At 38.6% G+C, this 18,348-nt stretch overlaps 1 protein-coding gene across 1 annotated transcript; it reads left to right on the forward strand.

Annotated features, from left to right (window-relative positions):
* Positions 1-3,657: 3,657 nt before the first annotated feature.
* Positions 3,658-4,935, forward strand: LOC114319862 (uncharacterized). Its single transcript, XM_028266923.2, has one exon. It carries the CDS (start codon positions 3,658-3,660, stop codon positions 4,933-4,935), a length of 1,278 nt encoding a protein of 425 aa, XP_028122724.2.
* The last annotated feature ends 13,413 nt before the right edge of the window (positions 4,936-18,348 follow it).

Below are 18,348 nucleotides of genomic sequence, written 5' to 3' on the forward strand. Positions count from 1 at the left end.
TTAATGAATATTAATATATAAATATAAAATTTATACAGATTTTTATTATAAAATAATATGATTTAATATTATGAATATGTTTTTTTATTTATAAAAATAGTATTGTCACATATTATCATATTATTTTTTCAATATAAATTTTATAAACAAAAAATAAAAAATAAAAAATTTCATAAAAAAAGATAAAAATTAAAAAAATTATTTTGAATTGTGATGCATGCTTCAAATTCAATTCATTGTAATAAGACTCATGCTTAAAATAAATTTTATTCACATAGTATTTATTCTAAATAATTTTTAAAATAAAATTTCTGAGTTCGTTGTAACTAACATTTCTGATGGTAAAGACATGACATGTGACTTTAATTGATAGAGCCAGAAGCCTAAATACTAAAAAGTAATAACAACATTTGCTTCTAGATTACCATGCCATGCCAAAAATGTGCCGTGCGATGCCAAAAATGTGTTATGGCCAAACACATACTCAAAACTTTAGGAGCGTTGGGTAATGTTTATGTTTTTAGTTTATAAAAATTTATAAATTAGTTTTTATTTATTTTAAAAAAAATATAAATTTAGTTTGAATAAAATATTTAAAAAATATAAATTAAAAAATATATTTGTTCATATCTAAAATATTTATATTTATTTTTTATTATTTATAACAATAGAATTATACACATTATAATTAAAAAAAATTAATTTGAAAAAAAAATTGTTAGTCAAAATTTTAAATTTTTGTTTAAAAATCAACGTAAACTCATTTTTTGAGTTTACGTTTTTTTTTCCAAATTTATAAATTGAGACAACTATTTATAAACCAAAAAAATTATTAAACAAGTTTTTATGACAGTTTTTAAATTTTTGTAAATATAAAATGAAAATTGAAAATGAAATGGTTATCAAACAAGCCCATATTATTCATGTGTACGAAATTTTTTATGGGTTAATTATACAAAGATTTTTTTTTTAATTATTATTGAATATCATTTTATCTTTTTATTTATGAATTTATACATATTGATGTTGTCAATTATAAAAATTGCACAAATACAATCCTTTGGAGGTAGTTTGGAGAGGGTGAAAATGATTCATTTTTATAACTGAATGGGCCAAAATATACGAGTTTATAAATGAAAAACAAATTGATATCACTAATAGTTGAGTATGTCTTAATGTAATTAACAAATTCTTATGTTAGACATTTGTTGACACTAAAAAATATTTTTTATCGATTATGACTTGTTAATAATGGTCAAATCTCGTTTAATTGATTGTGACTTGTCAACTATGACCAAATTTAATTTCATTGGTTGTGATCAATTGATTTTGATCTGCCAACCATAAATTATTTTTAATATAAAGTTATGACCACATATATTTATTATTATTATTATTATTATTATTATTATTATTATTTGTTTGGTGCAAGATCATGGTACCAACTTACCAAGGAAGTGGGTACATGGTTATGTGCAGCAACGTGCTATTATGGTGGAGTGTAGTTTGTGGCAATGTGATTTAGGAGCAGTTGGTGGCAATGTTAAGCCTATAAATAGGGTGGAGGACGAATAAGCGAGACTTTCAATCGAATTTACAGTTTATGTAAAATTTAAGAGTAGTGTAACTTATTTAGGAGTAGTCTATTTTAATTTATAAGTAGTTCATTTGTAATTTAGTTTTTGTATCCAGTTTGGCTTTATTGATTGTAATTTTATTTGAACTTGTAATTTGATTCTTATAATTAAATGACAAATTTAAGTGTTATTCAATCGAATTTCAGTTTGCTTGCACTTATTTTTTCCTATTACAATCTCCAAAGAAGTCCTTGAATCACATTGCTTGATCAGTTTGTTTGTTTGTGAAAATTAATTTTCCTGTCGACTCTCGCCTTTCGATTTTATCTAAACTAGATTTTTGCTAACATCTTAAGAATTTTCTACCATTGCCAACAAAATTTGTTCTGCCCAATAGGCGTTTAGCACAAAATCTCAAACTCCACGAGAAAATATTACACTGATTATCTAATATGGCAATGAGATTCATGATATGCTTATCAAAATAATAATATCTATACATAACTTTTATAGAAAATTTAAGATAAAAATAATGTGATGATAACATTTTTATAATTACAAATCAAAGGTGATGAAAGTTATTTGTATAGTATTACCTTTTTCAAAATCTTCTCGCGCATAGTTTCAGGAGTGTCAAATTAAGGTGTTTGGGACAAGTAGGAGACAGTGGTTGTATTCAAAGATGAAATAGACACTTGGATTTGTTGACAACAACAATTGGAGTTCTAATCTGCTTTGGAAGTTGAAATTTGGGCCATCTATAATCATATTGCTAAGTGAGAGGGAGGTTTACAACCTAATATTGGGCCGAGCTGGTTTAGGTCGAAGTCAAAGTCCTTGCTTGGTCAGATGTTGGGTGCACACTAGACCGAGGACTCAGTCTGGTCGAGTTGGAATAACTTTAGATTGCCAGTCTAGAGGAGATGTGCGCTCTACAGAGTTCGATGGGATTAGTCCTCCCAACGTCAGGATCGAACGAGCAAGAGCTCGGTCATGACTAAGGAGCTCGGTTGAGTCACGGTGTGGAATTATCAAGGAAACTGGACAAGTAACACGGTCGTGAGGTAATGGTGTGGCGCCGTACTAAGCATAGCTCGATGGGGAGTATTACACGACGCCACGAGACTACATGAAGGAGATTCTGCTGTCCATACGTGTCAATACTGTTTTGGCGGTTTCGTTAGGTGGTGTTTAGTTGTATTAGTGCTGACACGTGGGGAAACATAAGAGGAGAGCAGGTTCACGCGTCCCGAGGAGAATGGGCGCAGAAGCGCACGCAAAAACTATATAAACGATGCTGTGCCTCCATCATGAGGTTTGGAACATCCTCTGGTCAGAACTCACCTACCACTTTGTCTCCTCTCTCTTTTCTTTCTCTCTAACTGTGCTAACTTGACCGTTGGAGGGGTTTTCCGGCAGTACACCGGCGGGTATCTCACCGTCATTATGTTCTCAAGTCAATCGGAGAGAAGTGCAGCTTGGACACGAGGAATATGGATTATGTCGGATATTTGGCCCCCGTGCAATTGGCGCCGTCTATGGGAAATCTCCGACAGAAAAAACCTTGTCTGCCAAGCTCTTTCGATCATCTTTCATGGCGAACAACGCCGAAGTCCCACTGTCCGCCATCGACGACATCACTCCGGAGTCCATTTAGAGAAGAGATGGTCTTCCCGCCATCCCTACCATGGCTGGCCTAGAGACCTCTCTTAGAGGGCTCCCTAAAGATGCGCAAGACAAGCGCGCGAGGAGCACCGACCACTCGCAGAGTCCTGATGGGCATCGGTGGCGAAGAAAGTCACATACTCAGCGTCTGGAGCATAAGCTAAGAGACCAAGACGCCATCATTCGAAGGTTGGCAATAGAGATGAAGGCGCTGAAGTGGTAGGTTAAAGGAAAAGGTGCTGCTGGAGTGGGTAACCACAGTGAGCACACCCAACCCTGTCGCTCAGGTAGCCAGAACCAGTGGCGAGTGCCCTCCCTCTCCATCACCAGAAGTTATGGGGTTTGTGACTCTAACCCACCAGCAGAGAAGTCTTGCGCGCAAGACAGCAGTTATCGTCTCTCACGTCCGTCGACGATGTCGAGATGTTCCTACTCCGCCCGTTCGGAGGACCTGAGAGATGTCTTGGAAGAACGAGCGCGCCGGTGGGAGGCGCAAAGGGTGCCGGCACTGCAGCGGTTATCCCACGGAGGTCGTACCAGTGACGAGGTCATAATGCTGCCACCATGCCTAGCTATACATGCCCTTTTAGACAGGGACTTGGCGAGGCTGAGTGCCACCCCTTTCTCCCTCGAGATAGAGACCACACCGCTCCATGCAGGCTTTCACCAGCCCAAGTTTACGTTTTATGACGGAAAAACCGATCCTTACATGCATGTGAGCCACTTCCAGCAGGTTATGGCTGGCTACAGGCGGAACGACGCACTTATGTGCCTTATTTTCTCGTCAAGTTTGGGTGAGTTGGGCCTGAAATGGTTTGAGAGGCTGCCGGAGGAAAATATCAAAAGGTGGCAGCAATTGACGGAGGTGTTTTTGACTAGATTCAAAACAAACACCAAAACGCCCAAAGAAGTTGACCATCTCCTGAGTGTCAAGATAGAACTGGGCAACTCAATCAAGGCATACAACGCCAAGTATTGGGAAACTTTCAACGAAATCCTTGACTGCCCGACCAACTCGGCAATCATCCAATACAAGTGCGGTCTTCCAGTTGGACATAGACTTCAAGACTCGCTCACCATGAACCAACCAACGACCATGGAATTATTGATGCAGTGCATCAATGAACACATCCGAGTTGAGGATAATGCTATTGTGGCTACCGCAAAGGTGAATCTGGTGGCAGTAGACAAAAGAGTGGCTGGAAAGGTCCACACAGTAGGACAAGAGGCAAGTCATCCGAGCAACCGCGATAGAGATTCAAATCTCGGTGTAAACCGTAACAACCGGGGTAAGGGTCGTAACAATGATCGAGCTAACTACCCCCGTGATGCCGCGGGCATCACCACGGCTTTCAAGATCCCAATCTACTATATCCTTAGCGAAATCCGCGACGAGGCATACGTTCGGTTTCCAGCTAAGTTGGGTGATCTGCAGAGAGGCTTCAATTCGAGATACTGCTACACCTACAATGATGTGCGTGGCCATCGCATAGAAGATTGCGTCCCTTTGAAGCAGCATATAAAGGAGTTGGTGGTTGCTGGCCATCTTGATCGCTATATTGATGGTGGCGTCAAGGCCATACCTCATGCTCAAACCGAGCCAAACGGTTTGGCCGCCCTAGAAGTGCCCCCCCAAGGCGTGGTCAACGTGATCCATGGAATCGTTGAGCCATCGCGGGTATACGAACTTTGAGGGATGATAAAAAAAGCAGAGTATATGAGGGAAGTCCTGTCAGTCCAGCCTACGGTCAAAAGGGCAAAATCGAGGTGAAAGATGTGCTTAGCTTTTTAAGCTGCGATTTTAAACGTATTCAAATGCCGCACAACAACGCTCTGGTGGTCACACTTCACTTCAGGGACTTTGACGTTAGGCGCTGTAGCTTGACTTTTTCACGTCCCATTTCGGAAGTCGAAATAAGCCCTACAGTATCAAACTCCCGCGGTTTTAAATCTAATCTCACAAGTGTAATGTGAAATTGATAACTACCCAAAGAGTCCAAATCCGACAAATCTTTTGAAAAATTAATTTTGACTCAAATTGTCAAAAATGGACTGTTTTGCAAGATACAGAATCGTCACCTAAATATTTTTGAAAAATCTAGGAAACCCATGACTCGTGCTAAAGGTCACGTGTCCATCATCACCAAGATTGTCTCGGCTAGGGAACTTAGGTACAAGAGGGGAAGGTCATGAATGAATTTGAGCACCCTGTTTGCCCGATCAAAGATCGGCCTCTACTAATCATGATATGAATCTCATGTATATTATATGCTCTTGTTGCGGTTTATTAGGCTAGCATTACTATGTGATGCGCACACACATAAGTATAGACTAAATCACAAGAATTGGAACATCTTGATTCATATTTGTTTGTAAAATTGTTTCGAATATGTACCACTTGAAAAAGTGATCACATATAAATATTTACTCAAATTATTCCAATTCAAGCAATTAGCCTTCATTCACAGGCATTCAAGCAGTTTATCAATTATGCACTTAGCCTTATGGCAAGCATGCTAAACATGGCAACAATCACACACATGCGACATGCTAAAGCGAGTAAAGGCTCACCTAGTACTCCAAGCCAAAATAAACAAAAGTGTTAGAAAAATACACGATTCCTAACTATGCAATATAACTAATACAACACATATAATATGCAATCTAAATAAGTTTGGCTACTTAATATGGCATATGAAACAATTTGATAGCATGCAGTCTAAGCATGTATTCAAAGAAGTATAAAACTAACAATGCAAGTTAGAATGATGAACTGAGTCTCGGGACATGCAATACAGATGGATGCAAACATGAAGTATGCTACACAAAACATGATATCCCTAAACTAACTGTAATAACCCCAACCCATGATTAACGTTATTCCATGCTTAATTATGCCTAATAAGTAATTAAAGTGAAATTTTACATTATATGTTGTCTTATTTGTGTTTATATCTGTTTAATATAGAAAGATCTGTTCATGTTTTCATTTTGGTTTACGAATTGAAGGCCTTATCGGCATCCGATTCAGAAATTGACTTGATTTATGTGTTAATTGGAATTTTATGGTAGGTTTAACTGAAATTTGATTCGGAATGAATTAATTAGAATAAATTAAACTCATTTGATTAGTGGTAAGCTTAATTAATTAAACTCTCTAATCCAACCTATATAAGGCTAGTTTGTGCATTAGCTCTTTTGGTTTTACACATTTTTGAGTCTATTCACACAAACAAAACGTGAGAAAGAGTAAGAGAAGGAAAAAGTTGAGATCAAAGGTAGGAATAATTGGAGAATTGAAGAGAATTGAGAGGAAGACTTCTACACTTGTGTAATTGAGACTCTAGGTAAGAATTCTAGTCTTGGCTTTGTAATGTAGTTGATTAATGCATGTAAACAAGTGAGTGAGGTTAATTCATAAGGGATTTGAGCTAGAATTGAAGAAAGTTAAGTCCGTCCATACATACATGTATATATCATAGTATCTTGAGTTTGAAATCAAAGAATTTTCATATGCATGTGTAATTCATGAAGTTTGGAGGTTGATCTCAAAGAATTTCAACTTGCATGTACTCATCCTACATGTGTTTTGGGAACTCATCTTGTGTTGCATCAGTTTATATCGCTTGATTATGTTTTGGAAGCTTTAGAGTCAAACCATCGCATATATTACATGTTTTGTATATTTCAAGTTGGGATTTTGGTCATTTGGGCATGCTTTTGGGCCTTGATTTCATGAAATAATCTTGAATTTTAAATGTTTTCCAAGTTTAAATGTGTTTTCTCAAGTGTTTGGCCCAAAAGAATGAGTTTTGTAGCTTTGAAGTTGAGTATGGAAGCTTAGAGGCGAATCTGGAAATTCTAGAATTTGATCTCTCCGCTCGAGTGACAGATCTTGCACTCGAGTGGCCACCTTTGTTTTTGTATCTCCGCTCGAGCGACCAGAAGTCCGCTCGAGCGTGAAATGCACGCTCCCAAGAGTTTTTTGTTTTTGTAGACCGCTTTAGCGACAAGAGTTGCGCTCGAGTGAGGACCTAAGTCTCATGCTCGAGTGACCGTCGAGTGTGAAAATCACACAACCAGTACTTTTTCAAAGTTTGCAGACTGCTCGAGCAAAGAAATTTGTGCTCGAGCGGCCCCTCACACTTTGTATGTTCGATCGAACGAAAGAAGTTGCGCTCGATTGGGACCCCTATTTCCAGCATTTTTGACCAAATGTTTCCAAATGCGTTTTTGCATTCTAGGCATTCCTAGGCCAAGTTTAAGACATAATAATGAGGGTAAAATGTAAAAACACACTACGAACATGACGTAATGAGTTAAGGATATCTCAAGCGTGTGTTTCAAATGTGTATTTGTTATGTGTTAATGTAGGTCACGTGCTGTAGACCGTTTGATTAGTCTTCTCTGTTTGTCTGCACTCGGAGCCATATGTGAGTAATGATTTAGTAAAGCTATGTTCAACTTTATTTATTTTCTGTATGATGAAATGAGATCTGTCTTCTGAAATGTTATGCTCTGTACAATGAATGGTTGTCCAATTTCTGACATGTATTTGTGGCATCCTTAATATCATGTGATATCTGTTAGCTGTTACCCGGTATCGGAGATTCCATTATGGAACTTATTATGTTTACACTCTGTTACCCATACCGGAGGCTCCATCATGGGGCTCAGAATATCTGTTATCTGTTACCCGGATCCGGAGGTTCCTTTATGGAACTGGTTACTCATAACCACCATCTGTTCTATTAGCGCTAATGGATGTACCACGTATGATTAAGCATAAATCCTGATTTTTGTATATGACTTGAACAAGAACAAGAATATGTACATGAATCTGAAATTCTGATTTTTTGAATCTGAAATGGATATCATTCATCAAATTCTTTACTCTATTATTATTTACTTGGCTCCTGCTCACTATTTATCAGGCTCGTGACCAGGTGGCCTAGGATTTCATTTTGTTAGCCAACCACCGTGCCTCCCGAGGGGGTTCCTTTTGGGAAGACCATGCCAAGGCTTTATTTTTGTTTTGTTTATCTATGCTTGGACTAAGTTTCCTTTCAACCTTATCTGTGTGAATGCGTGACGTGAGACCAATGTGTTTATGATGTCATATGTATATATATATAAATGTAAGTTTATTTGAAAATTCTGTCTCATATATGTCAGCACAGCTCAATGGATTATGTATGTTTAAATTTTAATTCCGCAGCCCCTAATTATATCTTATTCTGTTAAGAGGTCTTTGGTAATCCAAGGATTACTGGCCGGTGTAACATGCCCGGGGGGTACCCGCGCGCGTTAAACAGTTCGGACCCCCAAGATCCCTTTGATCTATTCTCACGAGTGCAATGTGAAACGTAGATGAGAGTCCAGATTTGGCAACTTTTATTGAAAATCCATTTTTATTGCAATTTTGTCAAAAATGGACTGCGTCATCAGATCTCAGAGTCGCCACCTAATATTTTGGGAAATTAGGAAACCCATGACTCGGTGCCAAGGCCACTGTTCGTCGTAACCAAGGATGCTTGGCTCGGAACCTTAGGTATGAGAGGGGAAGGTCAATAATGAGCACCCCCGCCCACCCGATCAAAGATCGGCCTTTACTAACCACGATATGAATTTTATTTTATTTATATGTTCATGTTCTGATTAGTTAATAAATCCTAAAATTTATTATGTGAAGCATACAAGTATAGACTATGTCACCCATTTTGGAACAACTTGATTTCATGTAGTTTTGAAAGAGTTTTGAAAATGTATAACCCAAATAAATTGAGTTTACAAACATGAAAATCAACATCATTCCAAATTAAGCGACACAACCTCCATCCACTGGCATTCATACAATTATATCACATAAGCAAATAGCCACATGGTAGAATGCTTAAACATAGTAAGAAAAACATACACAAACGGGATGCTAAAGCATAAAAACTTACATGTTTGACGACCCACGAACAAGCTACAAAACAAAGTTAGTAAAACATGTATGATCTTATATACAAAATCCTAATGCAATTCACGCATGAGATGCAACTAAAGATTCAGCCTCTAAAATATGATATGTGAATCATCTCAAGAACATGAGGTAGCGCACATAATCACATAGGAATTGATTAAATCCACAAATGCAAACTTAGCCGAATCAAGATGCATGAAACATGGATGCAAAGCATAACTATGATGAAAAATAAATATGATGTTTATGTACAAATAAAGAAAGCAAGTAAAAGAACGGGATAGAAAGAAGCGGGGCGGGGAATTATTACAACGCTCTGAATAAATTATTACAAACCAGATAAGAGAGAGAGAAAGGAATATTACAACAAAATAAAAACCTCACAAACTCTCAAAATAAAATAAAATAAAGAAACTTCATGTGCGCCGGAAAATATTTTGCTTGACGTAGGAAGACTGCTCCGTTCTGTTCGGGGAAACTTATTTTTGCGGGAGCACTATTCATCCCGAGATACTATTCACTGCCGAAAGTTACTATTCATCATGACAATTACTATTCACCTTTCTTGATCGTTATTCATCTTACCGGGCATTTTTTCTTCCGCTGTTACTATTCATCGCCGGAGGTACTATTCATCGATGGGGCCAGAGTTACTATTCACCGCCGGAAGTTACTATTTACCGCCGGAGGTTACTATTCACCACCGATCACTATTCATTTGGCGGGGTCACATCTTTTAACAAATTAGGTGGTTCGACCAACCATTTAAAGTAATAAAATTACAACAATTTATAAATAGTAAACTACAACATTTTATGTAAATTACAACAGTTTATATACAACCGTAAATTACAGTAGATAAAGTAGTAAAATTAGGTGGTTCAACCGACCATTTAAAGCGATAAAATTACAACAATTTATAAATAGTAAACTACAACCTTTTATGTAAATTACAACAGTTTATATACAATCGTAAATTACAGCAGATAAAGTAGTAAAATTAGGTGGTTCAACCGACCATTTAAAGCGATAAAAAAAAAATTATGAAAAGCAATAAATAAAGTACTTAAACAAATTATATCACATTTTGAAATTAAATGAAAGTTTGCGAAAACTCACCTTTCGGGGACATGATGAATTTTCTGATTCACAAACTTTCTTTTGATTACCCTCAAGTCTGTGGAATGTGTTCTAAATTCTCAGTCAAAATTTGGAATTACAACTTTAACGGTTCCTTCTTTCTGATTCTTTTTCTCTCAAAATTCCCTCGCACCAATTCCCTTTTTTTTTTTATTCTCTCTCCCAATTTTTTGACTCTTGTAATCTCTCCCCTGCCCAAAAATCCTCTATTCCTTCTCTGATCTTCCCCCTTTTATAGAAAATAATTGTAAGAAAAGGACAAAAGAAGAAACGGTGGTAGGAGTTGTTTTCAAAAGATGCACAGTAAAATTACTATGCACTTTATAATATAATAATATATAAAAGAGATTATTAGCATAAATACATGTACAAATACCCATAAAAATATATAAAAACACACAAATACGTAAAATTAAAATACATGGACTAATAAAATATATTTTAGTAGGCCAAATATGCAACATAATTTGACCAAAGCGGGTCTAAAGGCACAGAAAACAAAAAGACGCACGATGGGAGTGTAGTGAATTTTTTTTTTCAAAGGAGGAATAATACCCTTATATAATATAATATATATATATATATATATATATACAAAAGTATGGTGCGTGGGTGAAACCAGGGTACTGAATAAATTTAATAAAATATTATATAATAATATAACATAATATATATATATATATATATATATAATACATAATAAAGGGAAAGAAAATAGAGAAGGAGTCTAAAATAATTTGGCAAAAACAGGTGTAAGACTAGGATTAAAGTTTATATTCCATCTTTTTACTGAGAATTTTGTGAGATAGCATATTCCTGTTTTCATCATTGAGTAATCAAAAGAAAGCGCCCAAGTCTTAGGGCCGGTCAAAATGGGGTGTCTACAGTTGCCCCTCTTTGACAGAGCTCAAAGTCATTGCATGACGTGAGTGAATGTCAAAGCCCAAAGACGACCCTTTTGACGAGGCCGTAAGACTTGGGCAAACAAACAAGATGCAATGCAATGCAAGTGGTTGAACCCGAAGGTTGCCTACGTATCCTTTTGCAAGGAATCAAACCAGCGTAGTTCAGGGGCAGAATGCAAGTGACATGCTCAAGATGCAGTTTGAAGGTTGGACTTACACGGTTCGCGAAGCCAGTTGTTTGAAAATTCATGATTATGCAATGCAATACCATGCCATGGAGTGATGATAAAGATATGAAGATGACAACAATGAAGAGGCAAGCTTCGTGCAAATGATATGAAATATAACAGGGGATGCATTGCATTAAATGTGCCACAAGATCACATGCAAATGTGTCACGGAGAAAGGGAAGGTTTTAACCATGGAGAACAACAATGGCGTAACCAACAGGCATACCTAACCGTATTTAATACAGAAAGGGGGAAGGTTTTAACCAGAGAAAATGGCAATGGTGTAACCAACAGGCGTATCTCAACGTATTTTATACGAAGAGAGGGAAGGTTTTAACCAATGAGAATGACAATGGTGTAACCAACAGGCGTACCTAACCGTATTTTATACGGAGAGGGGGAAGGTTTAACCAAGTGAAAAATGACAATGGTGTAACCAACAGGCGTATCTCAACGTATTTTATACGAAGAGAGGGAAGGTTACGAGAATGATAATGGTGTAACCAACAGGCGTACCTAACCGTATTTTATACGGAGAGGGGGAAGGTTTTAACCAAGTGAAAAATGACAATGGTGTAACCAACAGGCGTATCTCAACGTATTTATACGGAGAGAGGGAAGGTTTTAACCAGAGAAAATGACAATGGTGTAACCAACAGGCGTATCTCAACGTATTTTATACGGAGAGAGGGGAGGTTTTAACCAGAGAAAATGACAATGGTGTAACCAACAGGCGTATCTCAACGTATTTTATACGAAGAGAGGGAAGGTTTTAACCAATGAGAATGATAATGGTGTAACCAACAGGCGTATCTCAACGTATTTTATACGGAGAGAGGGGAGGTTTTAACCAGAGAAAATGACAATGGTGTAACCAACAGGCGTATCTCAACGTATTTTATACGAAGAGAGGGAAGGTTACGAGAATGATAATGGTGTAACCAACAGGCGTACCTAACCGTATTTTATGCGGAGAGGGGGAAGGTTTTAACCAAGTGAAAAATGACAATGGTGTAACCAATAGGCGTATCTCAACGTATTTATACGGAGAGAGGGAAGGTTTTAACCAGAGAAAATGACAATGGTGTAACCAACAGCGTATCTCAACGTATTTTATACGGAGAGAGGGGAGGTTTTAACCAGAGAAAATGACAATGGTGTAACCAACAGGCGTATCTCAACGTATTTTATACGAAGAGAGGGAAGGTTTTAACCAATGAGAATGATAATGGTGTAACCAACAGGCGTATCTCAACGTATTTAATACGAAGAGAGGGAAGGTTACGAGAATGATATTGGTGTAACCAACAGGCGTACCTAACCGTATTTTATACGGAGAGGGGGAAGGTTTTAACCAAGTGAAAAATGACAATGGTGTAACCAACAGGCGTATCTTAACGTATTTTATACGAAGAGAGGGAAGGTTACGAGAATGATAATGGTGTAACCAACAGGCGTACCTAACCGTATTTTATACGGAGAGGGGGAAGGTTTTAACCATGTAAACATCACGTTTCACGTGAAAGGAGTAAAGGTGGATTCGAAATCCAAACGCGTCTCACGTAAGTGGAAGAAGGTATGGTAGAATGATAAGGGGTAACCTCTACATGTAGAAGCCACCGATACTGCTTTTCTTCTTGATCATATTCACAACTTTCCCTATTCTCCAACGGGGTGACAGACTAGGTTGGTTCAGTATCCAGAATTGAGGCGCATACACGCTACCTCAACCTATGGGGCTGCCATACAGATTTCAAGCCGGGGATATACCCCTGGGTATTTAAACCAGACTTTAGTCTCGGAAATTCCAAACCTTTTGCGTTCTAAGCATCGCCATTCGAACTCTAGTTTCCACCGTCGCAGTTGGTCTCCTAGGAACTCATTGCAATCACAGGCAGGTGGCTATACCAGACCATCTGAAGTCGTTCGGGCACGACAAACACCAAAGGAATTGCACCTTTAGAGGATTTAAGGTCTCCTAGACCATTCTTAGACCATTGAAGTCGTTCGGGCACGACAAACACCAAAGGAATTGCACCTTTAGAGGATTTAAGGTCTCCTAGACCATTCTTAGACCATTGAAGTCGTTCGGGCACGACAAACACCAACGGAATTGCACCTTCAGAGGATTTAAGATCTCCTCGACCTAGGGAGTGCACAAGATGGTGTGATGCGCAAGATAGCGCGATTAAATTGAAATTGCACAAGACAGTGCGATGGAATCGAAATTGTGCGATAGATGCTTTATTATGCGTTAGATGCACAGAATGTAAGGAGGAAAGATGGTGTAAACACCAGGCACACCTGCTGTTTTTAACCGATTTGCAATCCTAACGCGTCTCACGTGAGAGGAGGATGGTTGGTGTAAACAGACAGGCTCACCTGCTGTTTTTAACCGATTTGGGTGGTGTAAACAGACAGGCTCACCTGACTATATTCTAACCGGGGTGGTATAAACAGACAGGCTCACCTGACTGTATTTTAACCGGGGTGGTGTAAACAGACAGACTCACCTGACTGTATTCTAACCGATTTGAGTGAATGCGCAGAATAGCGTAATGAAGCACAATGCGGGTGCACAAGACAGTGCGATATGGGTGAATGCGCAAGATAGCACAATACGGGTGCACAAGACAGTGCGAGTGGGGGGTGCACAAGATAGTGCGATGTAGGGATGCACAAGATAGTGCGATGCGCAAGACAGGGCGATTGAATTTGATGCACAAGACAGTGCGATGCCCAAGATAATGTGATTAAAATTGGTGCACAAGACAGTGCGATGCGCAAGATAGCGCGATTGAATTGGAATTGTGTGATAGATGCTCGAAATGAGATTATTATGCGATAGATGCACAGAATGAAAGAAGGAATTGTATGCTCGAACCAAATACCGTATACATATACTATGTACAGACAAAATACATACAAATATGGCAATATACAGACATGCATGTACGGTATACATACATAGGTTCGGGGAATATTCTGTTTGCAGCCATCAACGGAAAGATACCGTTACTGAGAAGGCATATTCCGTTTGCTGACGTCAACGTACGTACGCAAAACACGCAAAAAAGAAAGGAAAAATGCAAAATGCATAGACACAGGGGTTCGACCCTCTGATCTCAAGTTTGGCCTTCGAGTCCTCGACCACTGAGCCATGCCACTCTTGTGACAAAATATTCAAACAAATATATATATATATATATAGGTATACGAGACATATATATACATAAGACCAAAACAAAACAAAAGAAACATTTGTTTGTGGGGTTTGAACCCCTGACCTTGGGCTCAGCCTTCCAGCCTTCAATCACTGAGCCAAACCACTAAACCTAAGCCACTTTTGTGACCAAAACGTTCAAACAAATATATATAATACATAGATATACAATATATACACATATATGTATAAATATACAATTCTCCCGCTTCTCTCTCTGTTTTTGTCTCACTCTCTCTTCCGTCATCTTCTTCGAGCGTTGTATCTGGCACACGATTTCAACAATCGCGGCGCCTGACCGACAGGCTATCCCATCTTGCCCCGATTGTCAATGATCGTCTCGAGCCTTCCGCCCTCTTTGTTTTCTTCTTTGGCTTCATCCTCTTCTTAAGTTGAGGCCTGCGAAAGAGAGAGGCAGAGCAAAAGCCTGCAAACTTTCTCTGCCACCACTCTGCAACCTCTTTCTTTTGCATTACTCTCCTTTGCCATGGCTTCTTCACACGGTTCTCTCACTCTTTTTCCAGACCTGAACGAGTCCACGATAGAGATGACCGAGTCTGACTCTCCTGAACCTCAACCACGAGCTCCTCCTCCTTCCCCTGTTTTTAACTTTCCAGCGATGTCAGTTGAACAAATCATGGCGGCACAGTCTGACATCGAAGCAAACTCGTATACGCTGAGGTCATGTGTGGAGACCGTGACAGCGGTCTCCAACTTGTCCCGTCGACTGCAGAACAGGATGTGTGAGGTACATCGGTTAAATGCACAACTCTCCCTCCTCCAACGTATGTACAAAGACGCTCGGGTAGAAATTGGTGTGCTGAAAAAGCAGAACAAAGAATTGAAACGATTGACGACCTCCGTGACTCGATTCGGAGTTTCTTCGCACAACCAATTTGATGGCCGGCGGGGAATAATCTCCTTTGGAAACTCTGCCAAGGTCGAGGCAGAGTCTTCAAAAGCTTCGAAGGAGTAAAGATGAAGCGAGGCAGCTGACGGTAAAGTCAGGCAACGAAGTTGTGTGCAAATGAAGCCGGTTGCAATCTTCGCCGCCGGGTTACTGCCGGAAAACTGAGAAAATGCTACTCTCTCTTTTTTTTTTGTTGTTGTTGTTGTTGTTTTTTTTTTTTTTTTTTTTTTTTGTGTTTTGTTTTTGTTTTTGTTTTTTGTTTTGTTTTGTGTCTCTGTGATCGGGGATGTCCTCCCCTGACTGCAAAAATCAGTTTAGTTTTTGCACATCGATGGCGTGACTAGCATATCACTTTGAACTTGAAAACATTTTTGTTTGATTGAATTTAAGAGTAATCGAATTTTGAACTTTGAATTGAACATTGATTCTATACTGACCTGAATCAAAGAATGACTTAACGAAAGAAGAACGAAGCAAAAAAAATCCAAACACACTTATATACACGGACTGGTATGAATACACCGACTGGTATAAATATACTGACTGGTATGAAAGGAACACAATTATATACACTGACTGGTATGAATACCCTGATTGGTATGAATACACTAACTGGTATGAATACACACTTATATACACTGACTGGTATGAATTCCTTGACTGGTATGAATACACACTCACATACATCGAGGAGTTGACTCGAGTGGTGGAGAAGACAGAATCTCTAACTTGACTATGCCCCTAATTCATTACCTTGATTTTTTTTTTTTTTTTTTTTTTTTTTGATTTTTCATAAAAATGTTTTGATCAACATGACAGTTAGATTAGCATACTTATTCCATTTTCTGTTTCAAATCATGTAAGCTAAACTGTGAGCACTGAAAATTTTCCATTTTCAAATCCAAAGAATGGTCTAAATTTTACAAAAATGGAACAATTTTTGAGAAAAATTAGTCAGCTTCATTCAAATTAATCAAAACCTATTTTTACAAATGGCCACTGCTCAACTAACATGGAATCAACCATTGGGGTGCATAGTCCCAAACCAGATAATCAAAGGTGATATCTGAACCAAGCCAACCGAACCAAGCCAATCCGAACCGAATGAAGTCGAGCAAAACTGGACCAGACTGAACCGAACCGCCAAATCGAATCGAACCGAACTGAACCAAGTTAAATCAAACCAATTGATCTGAGCAGAACGAAGATACACCAATCAAACACGAATAGGACAACCAAGTCGACTAAAGACGCACCAAGCAAACATGGACGAGATGAATGAGTTGAAAAATTATTGGGGCCGAACTTCAAGATGAAGCTACCTACGTATCCCAAAGATAGGAATCAGGCCATCGTAGTTCCGGTTGGGGGTCACTCTGGTATTGACACTCTCTTTTTGTGCTCTAACTTTTGCCAAAGCCGCCCTTTCGGGTTTTCAACCTTGCGAGCTTTTCATTTTTTCATTTTTCTATTTTTTTCATTTTGTTCATTTCTTTTTTTTTGTTTTTCATTATTTTTTGTTTTTTTGATTTTTTTTTTCTGCTCTAAATTCTGCTTGGGTCGCCCTTCCAGGTTTTCAACCCAACGAGCCTCTCAAGGATGGTACTTTTATTTTAGCTTGTCCATGTTGATTGGGTGTGAAATCTCTAGGCCAATGACTGCTACACTTGACCAGTAGATATGATGATGTAGGGATTAGGCTAATTGGGTCTGAATTTGCCCCTAGTGTAATGGATAGAAACTCGACTGTCCTTCAATAATAAAATTCATTCTCTCAAATTCTGGGTTTTGCCTTTATGGGTGATCTTCATTGGGAAACGATTCAGTTTTAACTCTTTGATCACATCCAACCTTTGGCCCCTAGTTCAAGGACTGCTTCAAATCTTAAATCACATCCGACCTTCTTGCCCCTGGTTCAAGGGCTGTTTCCAATCTGAATCACAGGCTCTACAGAGTTTTGGCTAAGGTTCACTCGGGTATTTACATTCTCATTTTACGCTCTAACTTTTGCCAAAGCCGCCCTTGCGGGTTTTCAACCTTGCGAGCTTTTCATTTTTCTTTTTATTTTTCCTTCTTTTTTTTTTTTTTTTGTGCTCTAACTTTTGCCTAGGTCGCCCTTTCGGGTTTTCGGCCCAGCGAGCCTCTCAAGGGTGGTACCTTATTGCCCCTAGTTCAAGGGCTACCTCCATTTCAGCTATGCAAGCCTCATACTTTTGCCCCTAGTTCAAGGGCTGTTTCAAATCGATATCACATTCTCTACCCTGAGTTCAAGGTCTGTTTCCAATCTGGATCACATCATTGCCCCTAGTTCAAGGGCTATTTCCAATCTAAATCATATTCGACCTTATTGCCCCTAGTTGAAGGGCTGCCCCCATTTGAATCACATCATGGCCCCTAGTTCAAGGGCTATTTGCAATTCGGCTATGCAAGCCTTACACTTTGAATGATCATTGAATACTTCGAATCAAGGTTTGAAAGCTAAGGAGCTAAGGAGGTCGGACCACGAGTCAAAAGGGATCTTATGCTGTATAATCAATTCCAAGCATGTCCTCGTAGGACCACGCAAAAACAGTTTGTGAAATATTTTAACAAAGTGACTAATCACCCGTACTCTTACGAAGATAAGATAGAACTAATTTGAACCAAGCTAGGATCATTCTCAGTACCCACATTAACAAAAATGATTTTATTCATCAAAGGCTTAGCACACCTCTCTTCTTCTCAGTTGAT

The sequence above is a fragment of the Camellia sinensis genome, chromosome 5 (genome assembly GCF_055761805.1).
Source record: "Camellia sinensis isolate YWXY chromosome 5, ASM5576180v1, whole genome shotgun sequence".
Classification (NCBI taxonomy): Eukaryota; Viridiplantae; Streptophyta; class Magnoliopsida; order Ericales; family Theaceae; genus Camellia; species Camellia sinensis.